The 27,140-nt window shown below is 49.5% G+C and overlaps 1 protein-coding gene across 3 annotated transcripts in view; it reads right to left on the minus strand.

The window, feature by feature from the left end:
* LOC149445951 (serotransferrin-2-like) overlaps nucleotides 1–21,448 on the minus strand; it is an 81,313-nt gene extending 59,865 nt beyond the window's left edge. For all 3 annotated transcript variants that reach the window (XR_016306298.1, XM_089653255.1, XM_089653254.1), the window contains exons 1-4: nucleotides 21,325–21,448; nucleotides 18,138–18,295; nucleotides 17,905–18,004; nucleotides 17,651–17,827 (exon numbers count right to left, since the gene is read on the minus strand). Coding sequence is in view for 2 of the 3 variants with exons in the window: in XM_089653255.1 (XP_089509381.1) it covers nucleotides 17,651–17,827; nucleotides 17,905–18,004; nucleotides 18,138–18,295; nucleotides 21,325–21,388 (499 nt within the window). In the remaining variant the exon portion in view is untranslated. The remainder of the gene's footprint in view (nucleotides 1–17,650; nucleotides 17,828–17,904; nucleotides 18,005–18,137; nucleotides 18,296–21,324) is intronic.
* Between the last annotated feature and the right edge of the window lie 5,692 nt (nucleotides 21,449–27,140).

Consider the following 27,140-nt stretch of genomic DNA (forward strand, 5'->3'; position numbering starts at 1 on the left):
GCAAAGTTTCCTACTCGGCGGTGTGGCAATTTTTCGTCAAGCCGCCCGAGGAAGTAAACGTAGCCGTATGTCGACTATGTGGCCAGAAAGTCAAGCGTGGCCAGGGGGCCCATGTTGGGACTACAGCGTTGCGGCAGCATATGCAGCGTCGCCATTTGGTGGCCTGGGAAAACCGTGATAAAGATACGGCGGTTCTGCCCGCCCCAGCCCCCGCTCCATCACCCGCTCCGTTACTTGCTCCGTCACCCGACGTCAATCGCCCTCCATCAGCCAGTCAAGGCTCCAACACCTCTGCTGAGGGGAGTTGTCGCTCGTTGGCATCTTCCGCTCGTTCAGATGCTCCTTCTCCTGCTACTCCTCTTCACGGATTCCGTCAGCAGTCTTTCTTGGAATCCGTTTCCAAGAGACAACAGTTTGCGAGCACGCACCCGACGGTGCAAAAGCTGAACGTCCTCCTGTCCAAGTTGCTGGTGCTGCAGTCCCTCCCTTTCCAAGTGGTGGACTCAGCACCTTTCAGAGAAATGATGGCTTGTGCCGCGCCGCGGTGGAGAGTGCCAAGCCGTCATTTCTTCGCCAAAAAGGCAGTGCCAGCCCTGCATTCACATGTAGAAGACATGGTGGGCCAGTCTTTGAGCATGTCGGTCTCTGCCAAAGTGCACGGCAGCGCCGACGTGTGGAGCTGTAACTATGGTCAGGGACAGTACATGTCATTTACGGCCCACTGGGTGAACGTGGTGCCGTCACAGCCGCACCAGCAACTTGGACAGGTCACGCCGCTTTTGCCTCCACGTTTGCACGTCCTTGGTCCGGCAAAGATGTCCGCCTCTACCACCTCTTCTTCCGCCGTGTCCTCAGCCGCCACCCCCGTGCCAAGTCCCATTACCCGACCGGCATATCACATGTGCAGGGCGCAACGGTGTCACGCTGTTCTGCACCTGGTATGCCTTGGCGAACGTAGTCACACAGGGGACGAACTTCTGAGTGTAATGAACAGAGAAATCGACAGATGGCTGTCTCCGCGCAAACTGAAAATCGGAACCATGTTGACCGACAACGGAAAGAACATGGTGTCTGCTCTGCGTCAAGGAAGGTTGTGCCATGCGCCATGCATGGCTCACGTGTTCAATCTGGTTGTCAAGCGGTTCCTAAAATCCACCATCCCACTGCAAGACATCCTTAAAATGTCACGTAAACTTTGCATGCATTTCAGCCATTCCTACACCGCAAAGCACACCCTCCTTGAGCTGCAGCGGCAGAACGGAATTCCACAGCATCGCCTGATCTGCGACGTTGCAACAAGGTGGAATTCAACCCTACACATGTTAGACCGCCTTTACGAACAGCGAAAGGCCATCACCGATTTCCTGATGTTACAAGCGGATAAAGGTACTCCCCTGTGTAACTTCGATGTCAGCCATTGGCAGCTCATGTGTGACACCTGCCGCTTGCTCAGGCCCTTTGAGGAGGCCACGCTATTCGTGAGTCGGCAGGACTATGGGATGAACGACGTCATTCCTCTGTTGCACGTCCTTGAACAAATGCTGTTAACAATGGCTGGTCAGGGTGCGGTAGACGTGGCGCACAGATCTCAACGCCACATGACCCCTGTGGAGGCAGGACAGGAAGAAGAGGAGGAGGTAGAGGAGGACATTTGTGCTCAGGAATTATTGAGTGAAATGGGTGGTTTTTCCACTCAGCGGACAGGAGTGGAGGAGCAGGAGCATCTGGTAGAGGAGGAGGAGGAGGAGACAGAGGACCCAGACGCACCGTGGCAGTATGCTGTGGAGATGGAGGCAGGGAGTCCCTCGCATTCCTTGGCACAAATGGCCCATAGCATGCTCGGTTGCTTGCGTAGCGACAGCCGAATAATAACCATCAGACAGAGGGATGACTTTTGGCTGTCCACCTTGTTGGACCCTCGCTACCGTTCCAAAATGGTGGCCTTTTTCACACCTGCTGAGAGGGAGGCCAAAATAACGTACTATAAAAACCACCTATGTAGTCAGTTGGTCTCTGCCTTTGTGCGCCAACGTCCATCCTCAGACACTGTGGGCCCTGTGCGCTCGCGTTCCGCTGCCATGGCAGCAGGGGAGGGGTGGGGTGGTAGGAGCAGTGGCAGCTCCACCAGCAGCGGCTGCCTCAGTCTGCAGTCGATGATGAGTAGCTTTCTTCACCAGCGCAGTGAGGAAACTACTAACCAGCCGCAGCAGCAGCAGCAGCATCAGGTGGACCTGGAGCAGGACCTCAAACAACAGGCTTGGGCCTACTTGGACAGCACCCTGCCAACCGAGGTAGACAATCCCCTTGACTACTGGGCAACGAAACTTGACCTTTGGCCCCAACTAGCTGAATTTGCCCTTGAAAGGCTGTCATGCCCGGCCAGTAGCGTGGCATCGGAGCGCGTGTTTAGTGCGGCAGGAGGTATTGTAACTCCGCGGAGGACACGACTGTCCACCCAAAGTGTGGAGAGACTGACGTTTGTGAAAATGAATCAGGCGTGGATTAGTCTGGATTTCAAACCACCAGTTCCTGACACAACTGACTAAATCCGCCATGAATCATGCCTCAAACATGTGCCACTTTGAGGTCTCCTCACACACTGCTGGTGTGTTGAATTTTTTGACATAGGGTGCTGGCAGATTATGGGCCTCCTATAGCTGCTGCCAGGCCCCTAATCTGCCATAGGCCCCTATATACCGCTTCCTCATGCTGCTGCCAGGTCCAGAGTCTCTCATGGGTCCCTGTACGGCCTCCCATTGCTGCTGTCTCCATCGCCACACTCTGCCATGTGCCACTTTCAGGTCTCCTCACACACTGCTGGTGTGTAGAATTTTTTGACATAGGGTGCTGGCAGATTATGGGCCTCCCATAGCTGCTGCCAGGCCCCTAATCTGCCATAGGCCCCTATATACCGCTTCCTCATGCTGCTGCAAGGTCCAGAGTCTCTCATGGGTCCCTGTACGGCCTCCCATTGCTGCTGTCTCCATCGCCACACTCTGCCATGTGCCACTTTCAGGTCTCCTCACACACTGCTGGTGTGTAGAATTTTTTGACATAGGGTGCTGGCAGATTATGGGCCTCCCATAGCTGCTGCCAGGCCCCTAATCTGCCATGGGCCCCTATATACCGCCTCCTCATGCTGCTGCCAGGTCCAGAGTCTGTCATGGGTCCCTGTACGGCCTCCCATTGCTGCTGTCTCCATCGCCACACTCTGCCATGTGCCACTTTCAGGTCTCCTCACACTGCTGGTGTGTTGAATTTTTTGACATAGGGTGCTGGCAGATTATGGGCCTCCTTTAGCTGCTGCCAGGCCCCTAATCTGCCATAGGCCCCTATATACCGCTTCCTCATGCTGCTGCCAGGTCCAGAGTCTGTCATGGGTCCCTGTACGGCCTCCCATTGCTGCTGTCTCCATCGCCACACTCTGCCATGTGCCACTTTCAGGTCTCCTCACACACTGCTAGTGTGTTGAATTTTTTGACATAGGGTGCTGGCAGATTATGGGCCTCCTATAGCTGCTGCCAGGCCCCTAATCTGCCATAGGCCCCTATATACCGCTTCCTCATGCTGCTGCCAGGTCCAGAGTCTGTCATGGGTCCCTGTACGGCCTCCCATTGCTGCTGTCTCCATCGCCACACTCTACCATGTGCCACTTTCAGGTCTCCTCACACACTGCTGGTGTGTAGAATTTTTTGACATAGGGTGCTGGCAGATTATGGGCCTCCCATAGCTGCTGCCAGGCCCCTAATCTGCCATAGGCCCCTATATACCGCTTCCTCATGCTGCTGCCAGGTCCAGAGTCTGTCATGGGTCCCTGTACGGCCTCCCATTGCTGCTGTCTCCATCGCCACACTCTGCCATGTGCCACTTTCAGGTCTCCTCACACACTGCTGGTGTGTAGAATTTTTTGACATAGGGTGCTGGCAGATTATGGGCCTCCCATAGCTGCTGCCAGGCCCCTAATCTGCCATGGGCCCCTATATACCGCCTCCTCATGCTGCTGCCAGGTCCAGAGTCTGTCATGGGTCCCTGTACGGCCTCCCATTGCTGCTGTCTCCATCGCCACACTCTGCCATGTGCCACTTTCAGGTCTCCTCACACACTGCTGGTGTGTAGAATTTTTTGACATAGGGTGCTGGCAGATTATGGGCCTCCCATAGCTGCTGCCAGGCCCCTAATCTGCCATGGGCCCCTATATACCGCCTCCTCATGCTGCTGCCAGGTCCACAGTGTCTCATGCCATGTGCCACTTTCAGGTCTCCTCACACTGCTGGTGTGTTGAATTTTTTGACATAGGGTGCTGGCAGATTATGGGCCTCCTATAGCTGCTGCCAGGCCCCTAATCTGCCATAGGCCCCTATATACCGCTTCCTCATGCTGCTGCCAGGTCCAGAGTCTGTCATGGGTCCCTGTACGGCCTCCCATTGCTGCTGTCTCCATCGCCACACTCTGCCATGTGCCACTTTCAGGTCTCCTCACACACTGCTGGTGTGTAGAATTTTTTGACATAGGGTGTTGGCAGATTACGGGCCTCCCATTGCTGCTGCCAGGCCCCTAATCTGCCATAGGCCCCTATATACCGCTTCCTCATGCTGCTGCCAGGTCCAGAGTCTGTCATGGGTCCCTGTACGGCCTCCCATTGCTGCTGTCTCCATCGCCACACTCTGCCATGTGCCACTTTCAGGTCTCCTCACACACTGCTGGTGTGTAGAATTTTTTGACATAGGGTGCTGGCAGATTATGGGCCTCCCATAGCTGCTGCCAGGCCCCTAATCTGCCATAGGCCCCTATATACCGCTTCCTCATGCTGCTGCCAGGTCCAGAGTCTCTCATGGGTCCCTGTACGGCCTCCCATTGCTGCTGTCTCCATCGCCACACTCTGCCATGTGCCACTTTCAGGTCTCCTCACACACTGCTGGTGTGTAGAATTTTTTGACATAGGGTGCTGGCAGATTATGGGCCTCCCATAGCTGCTGCCAGGCCCCTAATCTGCCATGGGCCCCTATATACCGCCTCCTCATGCTGCTGCCAGGTCCAGAGTCTGTCATGGGTCCCTGTACGGCCTCCCATTGCTGCTGTCTCCATCGCCACACTCTGCCATGTGCCACTTTCAGGTCTCCTCACACTGCTGGTGTGTTGAATTTTTTGACATAGGGTGCTGGCAGATTATGGGCCTCCTATAGCTGCTGCCAGGCCCCTAATCTGCCATAGGCTCCTATATACCGCTTCCTCATGCTGCTGCCAGGTCCAGAGTCTGTCATGGGTCCCTGTACGGCCTCCCATTGCTGCTGTCTCCATCGCCACACTCTGCCATGTGCCACTTTCAGGTCTCCTCACACACTGCTGGTGTGTTGAATTTTTTGACATAGGGTGCTGGCAGATTATGGGCCTCCTATAGCTGCTGCCAGGCCCCTAATCTGCCATAGGCCCCTATATACCGCTTCCTCATGCTGCTGCCAGGTCCAGAGTCTGTCATGGGTCCCTGTACGGCCTCCCATTGCTGCTGTCTCCATCGCCACACTCTGCCATGTGCCACTTTCAGGTCTCCTCACACACTGCTGGTGTGTAGAATTTTTTGACATAGGGTGCTGGCAGATTATGGGCCTCCCATAGCTGCTGCCAGGCCCCTAATCTGCCATAGGCCCCTATATACCGCTTCCTCAAGCTGCTGCCAGGTCCAGAGTCTGTCATGGGTCCCTGTACGGCCTCCCATTGCTGCTGTCTCCATCGCCACACTCTGCCATGTGCCACTTTCAGGTCTCCTCACACACTGCTGGTGTGTAGAATTTTTTGACATAGGGTGCTGGCAGATTATGGGCCTCCCATAGCTGCTGCCAGGCCCCTAATCTGCCATGGGCCCCTATATACCGCCTCCTCATGCTGCTGCCAGGTCCAGAGTCTGTCATGGGTCCCTGTACGGCCTCCCATTGCTGCTGTCTCCATCGCCACACTCTGCCATGTGCCACTTTCAGGTCTCCTCACACACTGCTGGTGTGTAGAATTTTTTGACATAGGGTGCTGGCAGATTATGGGCCTCCCATAGCTGCTGCCAGGCCCCTAATCTGCCATGGGCCCCTATATACCGCCTCCTCATGCTGCTGCCAGGTCCACAGTGTCTCATGCCATGTGCCACTTTCAGGTCTCCTCACACTGCTGGTGTGTTGAATTTTTTGACATAGGGTGCTGGCAGATTATGGGCCTCCTATAGCTGCTGCCAGGCCCCTAATCTGCCATAGGCCCCTATATACCGCTTCCTCATGCTGCTGCCAGGTCCAGAGTCTGTCATGGGTCCCTGTACGGCCTCCCATTGCTGCTGTCTCCATCGCCACACTCTGCCATGTGCCACTTTCAGGTCTCCTCACACACTGCTGGTGTGTAGAATTTTTTGACATAGGGTGTTGGCAGATTACGGGCCTCCCATTGCTGCTGCCAGGCCCCTAATCTGCCATAGGCCCCTATATACCGCTTCCTCATGCTGCTGCCAGGTCCAGAGTCTGTCATGGGTCCCTGTACGGCCTCCCATTGCTGCTGTCTCCATCGCCACACTCTGCCATGTGCCACTTTCAGGTCTCCTCACACACTGCTGGTGTGTAGAATTTTTTGACATAGGGTGCTGGCAGATTACGGGCCTCCCATAGCTGCTGCCAGGCCCCTAATCTGCCATAGGCCCCTATATACCGCCTCCTCATGCTGCTGCCAGGTCCAGAGTCTGTCATGGGTCCCTGTACGGCCTCCCATTGCTGCTGTCTCCATTGCCACACTCTGCCATGTGCCACTTTCAGGTCTCCTCACACACTGCTGGTGTGTAGAATTTTTTGACATAGGGTGCTGGCAGATTATGGGCCTCCCATAGCTGCTGCCAGGCCCCTAATCTGCCATGGGCCCCTATATACCGCCTCCTCATGCTGCTGCCAGGTCCACAGTGTCTCATGCCATGTGCCACTTTCAGGTCTCCTCACACACTGCTGGTGTGTAGAATTTTTTGACATAGGGTGCTGGCAGATTATGGGCCTCCCATAGCTGCTGCCAGGCCCCTAATCTGCCATAGGCCCCTATATACCGCTTCCTCAAGCTGCTGCCAGGTCCAGAGTCTGTCATGGGTCCCTGTACGGCCTCCCATTGCTGCTGTCTCCATCGCCACACTCTGCCATGTGCCACTTTCAGGTCTCCTCACACACTGCTGGTGTGTAGAATTTTTTGACATAGGGTGCTGGCAGATTATGGGCCTCCCATAGCTGCTGCCAGGCCCCTAATCTGCCATGGGCCCCTATATACCGCCTCCTCATGCTGCTGCCAGGTCCAGAGTCTGTCATGGGTCCCTGTACGGCCTCCCATTGCTGCTGTCTCCATCGCCACACTCTGCCATGTGCCACTTTCAGGTCTCCTCACACACTGCTGGTGTGTAGAATTTTTTGACATAGGGTGCTGGCAGATTATGGGCCTCCCATAGCTGCTGCCAGGCCCCTAATCTGCCATGGGCCCCTATATACCGCCTCCTCATGCTGCTGCCAGGTCCACAGTGTCTCATGCCATGTGCCACTTTCAGGTCTCCTCACACTGCTGGTGTGTTGAATTTTTTGACATAGGGTGCTGGCAGATTATGGGCCTCCTATAGCTGCTGCCAGGCCCCTAATCTGCCATAGGCCCCTATATACCGCTTCCTCATGCTGCTGCCAGGTCCAGAGTCTGTCATGGGTCCCTGTACGGCCTCCCATTGCTGCTGTCTCCATCGCCACACTCTGCCATGTGCCACTTTCAGGTCTCCTCACACACTGCTGGTGTGTAGAATTTTTTGACATAGGGTGTTGGCAGATTACGGGCCTCCCATTGCTGCTGCCAGGCCCTTAATCTGCCATAGGCCCCTATATACCGCTTCCTCATGCTGCTGCCAGGTCCAGAGTCTGTCATGGGTCCCTGTACGGCCTCCCATTGCTGCTGTCTCCATCGCCACACTCTGCCATGTGCCACTTTCAGGTCTCCTCACACACTGCTGGTGTGTAGAATTTTTTGACATAGGGTGCTGGCAGATTACGGGCCTCCCATAGCTGCTGCCAGGCCCCTAATCTGCCATAGGCCCCTATATACCGCCTCCTCATGCTGCTGCCAGGTCCAGAGTCTGTCATGGGTCCCTGTACGGCCTCCCATTGCTGCTGTCTCCATCGCCACACTCTGCCATGTGCCACTTTCAGGTCTCCTCACACACTGCTGGTGTGTAGAATTTTTTGACATAGGGTGCTGGCAGATTATGGGCCTCCCATAGCTGCTGCCAGGCCCCTAATCTGCCATGGGCCCCTATATACCGCCTCCTCATGCTGCTGCCAGGTCCACAGTGTCTCATGCCATGTGCCACTTTCAGGTCTCCTCACACACTGCTGGTGTGTAGAATTTTTTGACATAGGGTGCTGGCAGATTATGGGCCTCCCATAGCTGCTGCCAGGCCCCTAATCTGCCATAGGCCCCTATATACCGCTTCCTCATGCTGCTGCCAGGTCCAGAGTCTGTCATGGGTCCCTGTACGGCCTCCCATTGCTGCTGTCTCCATCGCCACACTCTGCCATGTGCCACTTTCAGGTCTCCTCACACACTGCTGGTGTGTAGAATTTTTTGACATAGGGTGCTGGCAGATTATGGGCCTCCCATAGCTGCTGCCAGGCCCCTAATCTGCCATGGGCCCCTATATACCGCCTCCTCATGCTGCTGCCAGGTCCAGAGTCTGTCATGGGTCCCTGTACGGCCTCCCATTGCTGCTGTCTCCATCGCCACACTCTGCCATGTGCCACTTTCAGGTCTCCTCACACACTGCTGGTGTGTAGAATTTTTTGACATAGGGTGTTGGCAGATTACGGGCCTCCCATTGCTGCTGCCAGGCCCCTAATCTGCCATAGGCCCCTATATACCGCTTCCTCATGCTGCTGCCAGGTCCAGAGTCTGTCATGGGTCCCTGTACGGCCTCCCATTGCTGCTGTCTCCATCGCCACACTCTGCCATGTGCCACTTTCAGGTCTCCTCACACACTGCTGGTGTGTTGAATTTTTTGACATAGGGTGCTGGCAGATTATGGGCCTCCTATAGCTGCTGCCAGGCCCCTAATCTGCCATAGGCCCCTATATACCGCTTCCTCATGCTGCTGCCAGGTCCAGAGTCTGTCATGGGTCCCTGTACGGCCTCCCATTGCTGCTGTCTCCATCGCCACACTCTGCCATGTGCCACTTTCAGGTCTCCTCACACACTGCTGGTGTGTAGAATTTTTTGACATAGGGTGCTGGCAGATTATGGGCCTCCCATAGCTGCTGCCAGGCCCCTAATCTGCCATAGGCCCCTATATACCGCTTCCTCATGCTGCTGCCTGGTCCAGAGTCTCTCATGGGTCCCTGTACGGCCTCCCATTGCTGCTGTCTCCATCGCCACACTCTGCCATGTGCCACTTTCAGGTCTCCTCACACACTGCTGGTGTGTAGAATTTTTTGACATAGGGTGTTGGCAGATTACGGGCCTCCCATTGCTGCTGCCAGGCCCCTAATCTGCCATAGGCCCCTATATACCGCTTCCTCATGCTGCTGCCAGGTCCAGAGTCTGTCATGGGTCCCTGTACGGCCTCCCATTGCTGCTGTCTCCATCGCCACACTCTGCCATGTGCCACTTTCAGGTCTCCTCACACACTGCTGGTGTGTAGAATTTTTTGACATAGGGTGCTGGCAGATTATGGGCCTCCCATAGCTGCTGCCAGGCCCCTAATCTGCCATAGGCCCCTATATACCGCTTCCTCATGCTGCTGCCAGGTCCAGAGTCTGTCATGGGTCCCTGTACGGCCTCCCATTGCTGCTGTCTCCATCGCCACACTCTGCCATGTGCCACTTTCAGGTCTCCTCACACACTGCTGGTGTGTAGAATTTTTTGACATAGGGTGCTGGCAGATTATGGGCCTCCCATAGCTGCTGCCAGGCCCCTAATCTGCCATGGGCCCCTATATACCGCCTCCTCATGCTGCTGCCAGGTCCAGAGTCTGTCATGGGTCCCTGTACGGCCTCCCATTGCTGCTGTCTCCATCGCCACACTCTGCCATGTGCCACTTTCAGGTCTCCTCACACACTGCTGGTGTGTAGAATTTTTTGACATAGGGTGCTGGCAGATTATGGGCCTCCCATAGCTGCTGCCAGGCCCCTAATCTGCCATGGGCCCCTATATACCGCCTCCTCATGCTGCTGCCAGGTCCACAGTGTCTCATGCCATGTGCCACTTTCAGGTCTCCTCACACTGCTGGTGTGTTGAATTTTTTGACATAGGGTGCTGGCAGATTATGGGCCTCCTATAGCTGCTGCCAGGCCCCTAATCTGCCATAGGCCCCTATATACCGCTTCCTCATGCTGCTGCCAGGTCCTGAGTCTGTCATGGGTCCCTGTACGGCCTCCCATTGCTGCTGTCTCCATCGCCACACTCTGCCATGTGCCACTTTCAGGTCTCCTCACACACTGCTGGTGTGTAGAATTTTTTGACATAGGGTGTTGGCAGATTACGGGCCTCCCATTGCTGCTGCCAGGCCCCTAATCTGCCATAGGCCCCTATATACCGCTTCCTCATGCTGCTGCCAGGTCCAGAGTCTGTCATGGGTCCCTGTACGGCCTCCCATTGCTGCTGTCTCCATCGCCACACTCTGCCATGTGCCACTTTCAGGTCTCCTCACACACTGCTGGTGTGTAGAATTTTTTGACATAGGGTGCTGGCAGATTACGGGCCTCCCATAGCTGCTGCCAGGCCCCTAATCTGCCATAGGCCCCTATATACCGCCTCCTCATGCTGCTGCCAGGTCCAGAGTCTGTCATGGGTCCCTGTACGGCCTCCCATTGCTGCTGTCTCCATCGCCACACTCTGCCATGTGCCACTTTCAGGTCTCCTCACACACTGCTGGTGTGTAGAATTTTTTGACATAGGGTGCTGGCAGATTATGGGCCTCCCATAGCTGCTGCCAGGCCCCTAATCTGCCATGGGCCCCTATATACCGCCTCCTCATGCTGCTGCCAGGTCCACAGTGTCTCATGCCATGTGCCACTTTCAGGTCTCCTCACACTGCTGGTGTGTTGAATTTTTTGACATAGGGTGCTGGCAGATTATGGGCCTCCTATAGCTGCTGCCAGGCCCCTAATCTGCCATAGGCCCCTATATACCGCTTCCTCATGCTGCTGCCAGGTCCAGAGTCTGTCATGGGTCCCTGTACGGCCTCCCATTGCTGCTGTCTCCATCGCCACACTCTGCCATGTGCCACTTTCAGGTCTCCTCACACACTGCTGGTGTGTAGAATTTTTTGACATAGGGTGCTGTCAGATTATGGGCCTCCCATAGCTGCTGCCAGGCCCCTAATCTGCCATGGGCCCCTATATACCGCCTCCTCATGCTGCTGCCAGGTCCACAGTGTCTCATGCCATGTGCCACTTTCAGGTCTCCTCACACTGCTGGTGTGTTGAATTTTTTGACATAGGGTGCTGGCAGATTACGGGCCTCCCATTGCTGCTGCCAGGCACGTAATCTGCCATGGGCCCCCGTACCGACTCCTCATGCTGTGACGTTGCAACAAGGTGGAATTCAACCCTACATATGTTAGACCGCCTTTACGAACAGCGAAAGGCCATCACCGATTTCCTGATGTTAAAAGCGGATAAAGGTACTCCCTGTGTAACTTAGATGTCAGCCATTGGCAGCTCATGCGTGACACCTGCGCTTGCTCAGGCCCTTTGAGGAGGCCACGCTATTCGTGAGTCGGCAGGACTATGGGATGAACGACGTCATTCCTCTGTTGCACGTCCTGGAACAAATGCTGTTAACAATGGCTGGTCAGGGTGCGGTAGACGTGGCGCACAGATCTCAACGCCACATGACCCCTGTGGGGGCAGGACAGGAAGAAGAGGAGGAGGTAGAGGAGGACATTGGTGCTCAGGAATTATTGAGTGAAATGGGTGGTTTTTCCACTCAGCGGACAGGAGTGGAGGAGCAGGAGCATCTGGTAGAGGAGGAGGAGGAGGAGGAGACAGAGGACCCAGACGCACCGTGGCAGTATGCTGTGGAGATGGAGGCAGGGAGTCCCTCGCATTCCTTGGCACAAATGGCCCATAGCATGCTCGGTTGCTTGCGTAGCGACAGCCGAATAATAACCATCAGACAGAGGGATGACTTTTGGCTGTCCACCTTGTTGGACCCTCGCTACCGTTCCAAAATGGTGGCCTTTTTCACACCTGCTGAGAGGGAGGCCAAAATAACGTACTATAAAAACCACCTATGTAGTCAGCTGGTCTCTGCCTGTCTGCGCCAACGTCCATCCTCAGACACTGTGGGCCCTGTGCGCTCGCGTTCCGCTGCCATGGCAGCAGGGGAGGGGTGGGGTGGTAGGAGCAGTGGCAGCTCCACCAGCAGCGGCTGCCTCAGTCTGCAGTCGATGATGAGTAGCTTTCTTCACCAGCGCAGTGAGGAAACTACTAACCAGCCGCAGCAGCAGCAGCAGCAGCAGCAGCAGCATCAGGTGGACCTGGAGCAGGACCTCAAACAACAGGCTTAGGCCTACTTGGACAGCACCCTGCCAACCGAGGTAGACAATCCCCTTGACTACTGGGCAACGAAACTTGACCTTTGGCCCCAACTAGCTGAATTTGCCCTTGAAAGGCTGTCATGCCCGGCCAGTAGCGTGGCATCGGAGCGCGTGTTTAGTGCGGCAGGAGGTATTGCAACTCCGCGGAGGACACGACTGTCCACCCAAAGTGTGGAGAGACTGACGTTTGTGAAAATGAATCAGGCGTGGATTAGTCTGGATTTCAAACCACCAGTTCCTGACACAACTGACTAAATCTGCCATGAATCATGCCCCAAACATGTGCCACTTTCAGGTCTCCTCACACTGCTGGTGTGTTCCATTTTTTGTCATAGGGTGCTGGCAGATTACGGGCCTCCCATAGCTGCTGCCAGGCCCCTAATCTGCCATGGGCCCCTATACCGCCTCCTCATGCTGCTGCCAAGTCCAGAGTCTCTCATGGGTCCCTGTACGGCCTCCCATTGCTGCTGTCTCCATCGCCACACTCTGCCATGTGCCACTTTCAGGTCTCACACACTGCTGGTGTGTAGAATTTTTTGACATAGGGTGCTGGCAGATTACGGGCCTCCCATAGCTGCTGCCAGGCCCCTAATCTGCCATAGGCCCCTATATACCGCCTCCTCATGCTGCTGCCAGGTCCAGAGTGTGTCATGGGTCCCTGTACGGCCTCCCATTGCTGCTGTCTCCATCGCCACACTCTGCCATGTGCCACTTTCAGGTCTCCTCACACTGCTGGTGGGTTCCATTTTTTGTCATAGGGTGCTGGCAGATTACGGGCCTCCCATAGCTGCTGCCAGGCCCCTAATCTGCCATGGGCCCCTGTTGTCGCTTGTTGGCATATTCCGCTCGTTCAGATGCTCCTTCTCCTGCTACTCCTCTTCACGGATTCCGTCAGCAGTCTTTCTTGGAATCCGTTTCCAAGAGACAACAGTTTGCGAGCACGCACCAGACGGTGCAGAAACTGAACGTCCTCCTGTCCAAGTTGCTGCTGCCAGGCTCGTAATCTGTCATGCGCCCCTGTACCGCCTCCTCATGCTGCTGCCAGGTCCAGAGTGTGTCATGGGCCCCCGTACCGACTCCAAATGCTGCTGCCAGGCCCGTAATCTGTCATGGGCCCCTGTACCGCCTCCCCATGCTGCTGCCACGTCCAGATTGTGTCATGGGTCCCTGTACGGCCTCCCATTGCTGCTGCCAGGCCTGTAATCTGCCATGGGCCCCCGTACCGACTCCTCATGCTGCTGCCAGGCCCGTAATCTGCCATGGGCCCCTGTACCGCCTCCTCATGCTGCTGCCAGGTCCAGAGTGTGTCATGGGTCCCTGTACGGCCTCCCATTGCTGCTGTCTCTATCGCCACACTCTGCCATGTGCCACTTTCAGGTCTCCTCACACTGCTGGTGGTTTCCATTTTTGTCATAGGGTGCTGTATGGCCTCCCATTGCTGCTGCCTCCACCGCCACACTGTGGCTCCACACTCTGGTTTTGGCCCCGTGACTGGCCAAATGAGTGAAGTGTGCGGTGATTCTAAGATCGACGGCACTCATCTGCATGTCATACTGCCTGACAGTATTATTTCTCTTCCCCAGCAGACTCCAAGGGCATTTAAATTAAAGGTACAGTGTTCAGCACTAATATTAAGTCTCTCTGAAGCCTAGAAACACCCTTTTTTAAGTTAAATTCACAGCGAATATATTCGACTCGAATCGAAATTTTTCTACGAATTCGCCGAATCAGTCGAATCGAATTTTTGAATACTTCGCTCATCTCTAATAATAATAATAAATTTAATTCAATAATTTAATCAAATCAAAAACACTGAAATTTGAAATAGAGTGCCAAGTTCGCACATTACTGAGCAAAAGTCGCAAAATCGTTTTCAGTGTCTGATGACGAATTTCCCCCACGAATCATTATCACTGAATTCTGCAAGTGGTTCTGATTTACTATCACTGTTCTCTAGCTGGTCTAAAACCACAGGGACACTTTTTGGACGCCATGGACTTTTCTCAGTTTCCAGGCAGAAAGAACAGTAAAAATGCAGGCAGGGCACAGGACAAAGCACTCGGGACAAAATGTATGTGAAATGATTTGATACAGTAATGTTTTACTATGTGATTTTAGTGTATTTAGTGAATGTCACTTTTTGACATTTTTAAATTTCCCGCCAGTTCTGTCCCCGTACGTCCCGACGTCACAGGGAACGGAACTCAGAAGACAGATGCCGGCATCGGCCGGAGGACATTGCCAGGGACGCTGCAGGGGGGACATCGCTGCAGCGCAGGACAAGGTAAGTGAAGAAGAGATCCCGGAGCAATGCTGCAGGGTATTCCCGAGTGTAACTCAGGGTTACCGCTTGTGGTGCTGAAACTTTACCCCGAGCTACACTCAGGAATACCTCCAGGGAGGTTAAAAGAGAAGTTTTTCATGTATCCATGGACATCCCATCTTTTCTTCCAGGGTTGTGGCCTTGCTGGTACCTTTGTGCATATATTTTGGGCCTGTCCAAACCTTTCATTGGCATGGCGCAAAATCTCTGAAGTGGCCTCTGCTGTGGTAGATGCCCCGGTGCAATTGTCTATGCAGATTTGCCTACTGGGGGGCCATATCTCGGGAATATGGACTGAGGCTATGAGGCTGATTCACACCATCTGTGTCTCAGCCCCATTGGGCCATTGCCCTTCATTGAAGTTCACCCATGGTACCATTGGCCTCAGTTCAATGAAGAGTCGATGCGGTGATGCTCATGGAACCTATTAACTATACGTTACTAGATAGGATGCTCTTATTTGACAGAAAATGAGATGTCTGGAAAACTCATAGACATTTACTGTCGGACCAATGAATATTTATGATTTAATTGATAGTGTTTCTCTGTTAGTAGCCTTATTGCTCAGCCTACCTTCCTGTCTACCTTGCTCATATACTAGCTTGTCAGCTTTACATGACTGCACCTTATTGGAATGAATATTACAGATGTGCCTTTGAATGAGTGCAGAGTGAACTGCACTCCTGTGATCCACAGGAGAAGTACAACCAAAATAGCTTTTCCTGTACACCTCCTTTAATTTTCTAAACCAAACCTTTTCTTAGACAAACATAAAGTTTATATAGCTAAAACAAACATTTGTATTGTCTGTGCTTAGTCAATGCAGTGCAAAGCAACAGGTTCATTACTCTACCCTCCTCCGAACCCTGGAATGAGTCACATGCTCCTCCATATCTGGAAGTACAGGATCATTTATTTTTTTTATCAGAGAGGGATAGCTAAGAAAAGATAAGTTAGAGTCGTAGCTAGGCTAACATGAATATGTGCTGCTGGTGAGGGGAGTTGGATTTAAATTGAACTTGCAATTTAAATCAGCTAAATGCATTCCACATTTTGTTATGATGCACCTGGAATGTATTTAGCTGATTTAACCACTTGCCCTCCTGAGGATTTACCCCCCTTCCTGACCAGGCCATTTTTTTCGATACGGCGCTGTTACTTTAACTGACAATTGCGCGGTCATGCAACACTGCACCCAAAGGAAATTTACGTCCTTTTTTTCCCATGAATTGAGCTTTCCTTTGGTGGTATTTGATTGCCTGTGCATTTTTATTTCTTGCGCTATGAAAAATAAAAACACCGACAATTTTGAAAAAAAAAAACAATATTTTTTACTTTTTGCTATTAAACATGTCCAGTAAAAAAATTTAAAAAATCAAATTTAGTCATAAATTTACACCAAAATGTTTTCTGCTACATGTCTTTGCTAAAAAAAAATACCAATACGTGTAACTTAATTGCTTTACGCAAACGTTATAGCGTTTATAAATGGTGGTATATATACTGGGATTTTGTTTTCTATTTTTTATTTTTACTAGTAATGGCGGCAATCAGCGACTTATAGCGGGACTGTGGCGGACATTCTGACACTGGGGGGAACTGACTTGGTGTCATTGACATCCCCAGTAACACCAATACAGTGATCAGTGCTAAAAGTAAGCACTGACACTGTAGTAATGGCACTGTGCAGGAAGGGGTTAACTTGAGGGGCGTTCAAAGGGTTAACTGTGTGCAGGGAGTGTTGTACAAGGGGGTTGTGTCTGTGTGCTTCACTGTAATCCCACTGCTCTGGATGGCTGTGCTGTGCACAGCCATCCATGCAGTGTGCCAGAGCTGACAGGGAGGAGAACTGTTAGTAAACAAAACAATCCTCCTCCCCATCGGAGATCTTCAGAAATCACCAGGCGCCGGCGAGTAATTACCGGCCTGGTGATTGACAGCTGCGGCCGAGCCCCCTACCTGGAAATGCAAAATCACGTATCAGTAATGCAAAATCACGTGTCAGTGTTTCTGCTATAGGGCGGTCGGGAAGCAGTTACATTAATGCACAAGCATATATATACAGTATATATATATATATATATAGAGAGAGAGAGAGAGGGAGGACAGCCTGTTAGCAGGGAAGGTGCCAGCCCAGCGTTAGGGGAGAGGACAGTCAGATGCAATACCTAACTAGTTCCCATCTGTTACTACCCTGCAGTAGATCTTGGAAACCCTTGCCCAAGGATACCCTCAAGACAGCCAGGTGGATGAGGAAAGGTTCATCTGGGGTCTGGGAAGGTACACATAAAGGAGATTCAGCGCTCCTTACTAAGACTGTTGCTAATTTTTTGGGCCGCATTTTTTGTACAGAAGTTGTCCTCAAGCTTTACAGTTCCTTGGACATCCCTTATACCCCTAGACCCCATCCAAGTTGTTAACCCCTAATAAAAGCAACAAAAACAAGCTCAAGGACTGTTTTACTGACTGAAGAAAGTGTGAAAAATGCATGTTGTCTGGTTTTGGTTTAGCAGAACGTAGGGAGACCCAAGAACTCAGCAACCCTTAAGAGCATAGCGCTACATATATAATGAATTTTGTCCTGAGCTAACATCAAGCAGCAGTAGTAAGCTACATAATGGTATACCTCAAAATGGTGAAATACTTCACCTTCAAACAGCCAATTTTGTTCTACTGTTTAAATACAGTTACCCTGATTATGTGTAAGAAAATCCTTCTATATACAGTAATACAAATAGTTCAATTGTTCTTGCCTTTAGCTAAGGGTTGCTCTTCATCCCAGTAAAGTAAGTTTTTGGAAAGCAGGAACCCAAGAGGAATATTCCATCCTGATGTCCATCTGGCCCCATTATGACAAGAACGAGTCCCTTTTAAATAATTAATGTTCAGAGTATCACGACGGGCCATTGCCACTGCAAACACACAGTTTCCTGCATAAAAAAACATAGTTACTATGTCTGTGGTTTCAGACATTGGCATTTACACAATCCAAAAACCAATACATTACCTTCAGCATGTTGTTCCTTTGCTACAACTGCCAGGTTATAAAGTCTGACAGCAGTGTAGACATCTCCTGCATCAAGGGACACTGCATCAGCCTTATTGCCCTATGAAGACACACAAGTTAAGCATCAAAAATTATTATCACACAAAACAGGTCAAATATCATGATGGTGTGTTTCCAAGACTGTCTATCTAATTTTGTATTAAGCTAAATGCTAATTTATTGAGTCCTCTCACCCTTATCTTGCTCATACAGTCCTGTGTATTGTGAGCTCGGACACAGGATACCCTGGAGAATTGATCATTTGAGGGTAATACACTCTGGAGAGTACGGGCCAAGTGAGAACATTTTCTTTGTTCCCCATCAGACAGAGTACACCAGCGAAACTTCTTCCCTTTAAAGGATAAAGGAATTCCATCAATACAATTATTACATCAATAGATTACAATCAATACAATCAGGACATGAGGTTTAATTAAAGCAGAACTACACTGTATCTGAGCACAAACCAAAAGCATTATTTAATTAATTTTTAATATTCAAAGTAAATGTACCCATCCATCCATGTCTCCAAGCTTTATTTTGCTGAGAAATTACTTAGAAAATCATCCCCTATTTCTAGCTGTGGCCATCTTAAGTAAGGGCAGATGATTGATGTAGCAATTACTTCCTGGAATCCATCTTCCCTTAGCTCAGGCATGCAGGAGTGTTGAAACCCCTCCTCCCCTCCTGAAGACTCCTGGGATTTATGACATCATTTGCCAAGGCATGGAAAATAGGAAGTAACTAAAAAAATTTAAAAAACAGTTTATAACAATTAAATATTATATACATTTCTATATTTCTACTAATGCTAGCAGCATAAGGATTCAAAAGTCAAGGTTGATTTAGAGAGTGAAATTCCACTTTAAGGAGGTGAATATGCAACATTTAGCCAACCAGGAATCATGTTCTACTGTTCTTTCAAATGTGAAAAGTTAAAATAAACCTGTGCTCAGATTTTGCAATGGTAATGTGTTTACATATTCTGAACAAGCACTTTAAAACAAGTCCTCATTCATCTCTGTATCTATACACATTGTGCAGAAATTTAATTTTGAAAGGTCACAATACAGTTAGTGTAATCTTGGCAGGCTGGCAGACCTCTAATGAAAAACAACCAGCAGGTGTTTCTAAACTGGGGTAAGCAACAGGCCAATTGGTGGGTAGATCACAACCATGTAACAGGTAGATCACAATACCAGCGTCATGACTGTCACTAGCATTAAGCCTTTGTGGCACGTGCCCTAGATTCTTGGTGCTCTTGCTGCCCAACACCCTGCTTCCAGGCAGTCACAGTTCTGTACATACATGAAGAGGACAGCCTTAAAGAGGGAACAGCCAGTTGTTCCGCTCCTCCTCAAGATTGTTGCTCCCATACTTTCCTGCCAGCAGGAGAGTGAACAAGGACCCGAAGAAACTCGGGAGACAGTCAGCCATGCCAGCAGAGGGACTTAAGATAGAAAGAGGAGTGATGACTGTGTGTGTTGGTGTGTGCAAGTATGTATATAAGTGTATGTACTGTATGTGGGGGGGGGGGTTGTTGAAATGCCTCATGGGGGGTACTGTTGGTATTGCAATAAAGTGGGTGGAATGAATTATACTCCTGACTCCTGCACTTTGTACATCACTTAGTCCTGACTCCTGCACACTCTACATTACACAGTTCTGACCCTACACACACCTGGCACCTGTACTATGTACATTATAAAATTCTGACTCTTGCACTCTGTATGTTACAAACTCCTGCCCACTGTGCTATGTACGTTACACGCTCCTGACCCCTGCGCACAATGAGTTACTCAATCCTGATCCAAGCACTCTGTGTATAACATACTTTTGACCCCTCCACTCTGGATGTAACACACTCCTGACCCCTGCACTTTCTACATAGCTCACTCCTGACAGTATAAACCAGTCACATCGCTTAGTAAGCAGCACACATTACACATTGTTAGGCACACAGATAACCCCTAGATGTTAACTCCTTCCCAGCCAGTGTCATTAGTACAGTTACAGTGTATAGTATCAGCCCTGATCACTGTATTAGTGTCACACTCCTGACCCCTGCACTCTGTATGTTACACACTTCTGACCCCTGATCTCTGTATGTTACACACTCCTGACCCTTGTACTCTGTATGGTACATGCCCCTGACCCCTGCACTCTGTACATTACATAATGTTGACCCCTGCACTCTGCACAAACATGATCCTATCCCCTGCAATCTGTACATAAGACACATCTGACCCTGTGCACTCTGCAAGTTATACAATTCTGACCTCTGCATTCTGTATGTCACACACTCCTGACCCATGCATTCTGTATATTTCACACTCCTGACCCCTGCACACTTTATTTTACATAATGTTGACCCCTGTATTCTGTGCATTAACTACTCCTGACCCCTGCATTCTGTGCATTACATACTCGTGATCCCTGCATTCTGTACATTACACAATCCTGACCCTTGCACTCTATACATGACATAATCTGGACTCTGCACTCTGTACATAACTCCTGCATCAGACTAAGCATGATAAAAAAACATTTAAAAAAAGTCTGAATGAAAGTGAATGCCACATTTCTCATTGACTATATCAGTGGGATACGTTTATATCTTTACAGTGACATTTGCAGTGTTAGATTTTTTTCAGAGTTAGACCTCTCTTATATTCGAATAGGGCCCTGCTAAGTTATCTCCTTACAAAAAAAAAGGGCGCTGCACTGTGGTAACCTTAATGTCTTCCATATTGTTCAGCTAGATCTCTACCTCTCCGGAGTTTTATACCCCCTGTTTTAAGCTGCTGGAAATTGATTGAACCCTGACTCTTCAGTCTTTTTTGTGATTTGAAGATCTTTGAGAAGGAATAACTTCACATCAAAAGCACCTGTGATCTAGTGTGTGTTTTGCAAAAAGCAAAGCATAGATACGTCAGATCGTCTATAGAAAAGACAGCAAGAGTTTTATTAGAAGATATCCTGTCACTTCGAGTTCTTGTAACAATTGTAAAATGTTGGATTTCCTATCATTGTCTGCCTTAGTGACAGTGGTAAACACCGCCGAAACCTGAGCCGCGCACTGTAATCACCAGGTTCTCAGAACTAAAATCTGATGTAATGATAAAACTGTGTATTACTTCAAACAAAACTAAAAAAATAAAAAAGTTTAAATTCATAGAAAACAAAACATTCATAACCCCAAAAACCTGTCTATATCTTTAATATACAGTCAAGCTGGTCACTACTTCTACACCTGGTACATAATGACCCTCTTGTTATTTGTGACTTCAAACTGCCTAGTGGAGTTATGTTTGTTGGAAAAGAGCTTTGATGCCTGTGATCCTGTATACTAGCAATAGTAACAGTAGTTTAATTACTCACCTGAAACCACATGGGGAAGGATAGCAGGAAGAATGATCAAATTCAGGACTGAAAGAAGACGCATGTTTGTGAAGGAAAAATGCTCATCTGTTGTCTGCTTACATGGGATACTGGACGTCCAAAGCAGGAGAAGGGAGGGGGCGAAAAGATGGGGAGAAACTAGAGGAAATGGAGAAGGAACATTACAGATGGAACTTATCAATAACACATGTAATACTCGTTTCAAGCCAGAAATGTTCCTGAAACAAACAATCTATTTTTAGCATTCACGTTTTATGAGTATGGGCCCATTCATTCCATTCTACAGTCACCTTTTCACAAATTGTATCAAATTGTCCTGCCAAGTTAGATGCTCCGCAGCATGCTCTGGTCGTTCACAATCTTTCAACCTGGTAGTAACAAACTCTAAGCACAAACATTCTGCCAATTAGAAGTATTTTGTCTTCAGCTTCATAATAAAACAAATATTAAATTATTTTTTTCTCTCTAAAGAGAAACATTATAAATTATATTCCATAAATACCGTATGTCACATGTACCCTGTTACAACCAATAAAGAGCAGGTGTTTAAGTGGCGGCTCACATATATGTGGATTGGATGCGGTTTGTACCACATCCAACCTTTATGACATGTGAAATAACATTACTTCCTATGGTGCCTGTTCACATGTGTCTGAGGGACTGGCAGTGCGAATTGAAAAAGAGTCCTGTCCAATTTCATAGCAGGTTTCATAGCAGGTTCAGGTTCAGGTGTGGATTGCAGGCTATTGTCTTCTATGGGAACCGTTTCTAAACCGCATATGTGTGAACAAGATAAAATCCTGAGTTAATCCTGTCCTGAACCTGATGAAAACCTGACCTGAACTGCGGAACAACTACTGTGTCAATTAGATGTGATACCTGTGCTTCAATCAGCACCGCACATACAGTATTTCACAGAAGTGAGTACACCCCTCACATTTTTGTAAATATTTTATTCTATCTTTTCATGTGACAACACTGAAGAAATGGCACTTTGCTACAATGTAAAGTAGTGAGTGTACAGCTTGTATAACAGTGAAAATTTGCTGTCTCCTCAAAATAACTCAACACACAGCCATTAATGTCTAAACCGCTGGCAACAAAAGTGATTACACCTTTAAGTAAAAATGTCCAAATTGGGCCCAAAGTGTCAACATTTTATTTGGCCACCATTATTTCCCAGCACTGCCTTAACCCTCTTGGGCATTGAGTTCACCAGAGCTTCACAGGTTGCCACTGGAGTCCTCTTCCACTCCTCCATGACAACATCACGGAGCTGGTGGCTGTTAGAGACCTTGCGCTCCTCCACCTTCCATTTTAGGATGCCCCACAGATGCTCAATAGGGTTTAGGTCTGGAGACATGCTTGCCCAGTCCATCACCTTTACCCTCAGATTTTTTATGTCAGGGATCAGCAACTTATAGTGGCACTGTGATGTGCAATGGCCATTATGACACTAACTTTGAGACTTTGTGGAAATTGACTAACTGCCACTGAAATCTCCCGTGGCAGTAATACAGTGATCAGTGCTAATACTATACACTGTCACTGTACAAATGACACTGGCTGGGAAGGGGTTACCATTTGGGGGCAATCAAAGGGTTACCTGTGTGCCTAACAATGTTTATTGTGTTTACTGTGTGGTTCTTTTACTAGCAATGTGCCGGTTTTTATACCTTGCTTTGCAGGGAGAAAAGAAATGGCACAACGCAGCTGTCTGTAGAGAGCTCAGTGTTATTTACCAACACAGAGCTCTCTTCTGTCATTTGTTCCACCGATCAGCAGGTCCTGGACATAAATCATTGGTCGGGACTCGCTGATCGGCTTGTGCTATAGCAAATGTGTGTGATCCAGCTCAGCTGGTCTGCATTGTCAACATTTATGTACAGTGCACGGTCCACAACTAGTTAATGCATTCTCTGCAAAAAACCTTCTGAGTGCAGCGCCACCTCTTACACTTACCTGAGCTTAACCTTGATCCAGTTCTGTGCATGAGAGCAATGGCTCTCTCTGCTATCTCCCTCCTCATAGGCTCAGAGACAGCAGCAGAAGTATAAAATATACTCCTACGCTCTATCCCTGACAGGTCCTCTGTTCTTTGCCTTGACCATTGCCCCTCTGACACACCAGGGTGTGTGTATAAAAACATACAATATCACAGGAAATCACTAGATTCAGTAATATTAAAGCAGGTAGTAAAGGCAAACTAATTATATTATCACCCAGTTTGGATGGTAACTAGTTATTAATAGTAAAGACTAGGAATAAGATCACATTTTGTGTCCAGATCAGCATAAACAGTAGCGAGACCACCTCAAGTGCAACAGTGAACAGTAGTAAAATTTAATCTACTGAGTGCTGGAACTATACTGCCAGAGAGCATTTATGGCAGCAAAGCTAGTCCTAGACCAACTGGGTATGCACTGTCCAAAAGAAAAGGAGGATGGTAGTAGAGGTGGCAGGAGAACAAAGGGGGTTTGCAGAATAATTATTATGAGAGGGGCAGTCTCTTGAGATGTTCTTCTGCCGGCTATCGTTGGACCCTTTAAGCACGTTACTGCACTTAACCACAGTCTCAGTTAACCTGCATGCAGTATAGATACAGTATAGGTATGGAACAGTCTTGCCACAGATGCAAGGTAGATGTGGTTCAGATGCAGTAAAAGTTTGGTAAAATGCGGTATAAGGTTGTATATGTGCAGTCCAGGTTTGGAATAAGTGCGGTATAGAGTGCAGTATGGGTGCAGTATGAATTGGGCACACTTTGTGTTCTGCTCTGATTGGCTCAGTCCCTGCTAACAGTATCAGCAATGGGCAAATAGCCCTCTCATCAGTCCCCGGGATGCTGTGGAAGAGGGAGCCCCCTCAGTCTCTCCCCAAAAGTCTCCAGTGATCAGTGATAGGAAACAGAGTGGATGAAAGTGCAAACACTATCAGGTAAGGATGAGTATATCAGAATTCCATGCATTTTGATGGTACAGGGGAGCCTGGGTGCAAGTATCTAATGTCTCTCTGGCTTCCATCCTATTCTAATAGTCCCTTCTGTTGCAGAATCATTCTGGATCTGTAGTGGAGTACCCATTTTCTCAAACTTCGATGCAGGTGCTGGACTCTTTAACTCCTTTTTCCATACACTGTGTGTTTGCAACTCAGGTAGCATAAATACCTCAAACTTATTTCCTCAGGAACTTAGAGAGGCCACACCTGATGAGGCAGAGGTAGCTAGGCAAGTCATTTTCAGTCAGGTGAGAGGACCTCCATTGTCAGAACTGGCGTGTGGGTGCCTGGACCGGAGCCAAGCAGCACACAGCTTACTGTGGGGAGCCTCTTTCCAATTACTACTAGAGCACTCAAAGTTCCTGTGGGGTGCCATATGTCTATGGGATACCTCCAGCTGGTCTCCTGTTTTACCAGATCAGTCCAGTTCCAGTGAGATGTCCTTGGGGCCCCTCTAGCTGTTCATCTGTGTTACCAGAGCACTCCAGTTATAGTAGGGGGCACGTTCTTCTTGGGATCCCTCTAGCTGTTCATCTGTATTACCAGAGCATTCCAGTTCCAGTGATGTGTTCTTGGGATTCTTACACCTGTTCATCTGTGTTACCAGAGTAGTCCAGTTCCCATGATGTGTCCTTGGGATTGGGATCCTTACGCATATTCATCTGTGTTACCAGAGCATTCCAGTTTCAGTGAGGTGTCCTTGGGATCCTGCTAGCTGTTCACCTGGGTTACCAGAGCACTCCAGTTCCAGTGGAGTATCCTTTGTCCTTGGGATCCCTCCAGCTGTTCACCAGTGTTACCAGATCACTCCAGTTCCAGTGGAGTATCCTTTGTCCTTGGGATCCCTCCAGCTGTTCACCAATGTTATCAGAGCACTCCAGTTCCAGTAGCGTGTCTATGGGATCCCTTCTCAGCTCTTCACCTGTGTTTTCAGAGCTCTCCAGTGCCATTGGGATGTTCTTGGACCCCTCCAGCTGTTCACCTGAGTTAGAGCCACCCTGAACCTCACCGTGAAGGATGCTATGTGTGAATAACTGCAAGTAGCTGTGTTCTGAACAGTTTTACTGACGTGAGTCTCAGCACGAGTCTCCTTTAATTTAGAGTCTTATGAAGACTATACTATGCAGCCATATGTTACCCTGATGGAGTCACAGAGATATTGCTGTGAAGAGTCCACATCTGCACAGATTTCATTATAGGGTACTATAGGGTTTGCATGCAGGTTGACATTCTTAAAGTGGAACTTTACCCATAACAACTTGATAAAAATTATGTTCTTTAGCAAAGGACATACATTCCCCATGAATTTTAATGCTACCAAAATTAGTGTGTGCTGTAAATTGCCTCCCTTTTCTTTTTGCAGGAGGCTGCCATTTTGCTGAAGCCGTGAGTCCCTGAACAGCAGTAAATCATAAAGTGGAACTACACCCATCGATTTGAAAGTTTCAGAAAACAGTTACATTCCTGGAATGCCAGGGTTGCTAACTGTCACAGTTGCTTGTGTCCTCAACCAAACTGTCAAACCATCAAGTGCCTGGTGTCATAACTGATCACATGTGCAGCACCATGACAGTTGAAGGTCAAACATATGCAGCTTCCTTGGCTTTAAGAGATAGGAGGGTTTAGTTCTGCTTTAAGGCTGTCAGCAGATCGGCCTCTACAGACTCAGCAGTGCCTAAAAATGCCTAAAAATGGAGAGCAACTGAGCATGTGCAGGGCAGAGTGATCCAGTATATTACAGGATTTTAACAGTATAGGCACTTATTTTTAATGTTTTACATAGCTATACCTGCAAAAGGGGCCAACCTGAAGTCATTTGACAAAAGTTCCACTATAACCTGTTTCGTATAACTGATTCCAACTTTGTACCTGTTTAAATAACTGTAAGTTACAGTTACTTTCCAATCATTCAACCGATTACAAGTCTTGTTATACTTCACATACACTCACCACCAGGGGTGGACTGACAACTCACGGGGCCCCCGGGCAATAGGGGATCATGGGGCCCCTGTGTCCTTGCCCAAACTCAAAAAAGCCTATGAAATATATGGGGGAGGAATAGTGCCCAATCACTGGTGTCAGTGGGAGGAATAGTGCCCCATCAGTGGTGTCAGTGGGAGGAATAGTGCCCATCAGTGGTGTCAGTGGGATGAACAGTGCCCATCATTGGTGTCAGTGGGAGGAACAGTGCCCGATCACTGGTGTCAGTGGGAGGAATAGTGCCCGATCACTGGTGTCAGTGGGAGGAATAGTGCTCCATCAGTGGTGTCAGTGGGAGGAATAGTGCCCATCAGTGGTGTCAGTGGGAGGAATAATGCCCCATCAGTGGTGTCAGTGGGAGGAATAGTGCCCATCAGTGGTGTCAGTGGGAGGAATAGTGCCCGATCATTGGTGTCAGTCGGAGGAATAGTGCCCCATCAGTGGTCTCAGTGGAATTATGCCCCTTTGTTGGTCTCAGTGGATGGAAGGGCCGGATAAAAGTAAGCCTTTTTTTGGTGTCAGTGGATGGAATAGTGCTCCAATTACCGAATAAAAGAAAGCAAAGGGCTGAATTCGGCCCCAGTTTGGAGACCACTGCCCTGTATAACAGACCATAAATACTAGAACATATAACACAGCTGGTACAGGTACTTCTATGGGTTCTAGCAGCAAAACTCGTGTTAGAGCCACCAAGTGTGCCCAAACAAGCACAACACAAAACACTGCCTGGTCTTCGGCAAGATGGCGCTGTAGTTCCTGACATGCTATAGTGAAGTGACGCTCTAGTGTATGAACAAGGCGGCCCGGATTGGCTGACT

The sequence above is a fragment of the Staurois parvus genome, unplaced genomic scaffold, assembly GCF_062004578.1.
Source record: "Staurois parvus isolate SC_StPar_1 unplaced genomic scaffold, SC_StPar_1.0 ptg000704l, whole genome shotgun sequence".
NCBI lineage: Eukaryota > Metazoa > Chordata > Amphibia > Anura > Ranidae > Staurois > Staurois parvus.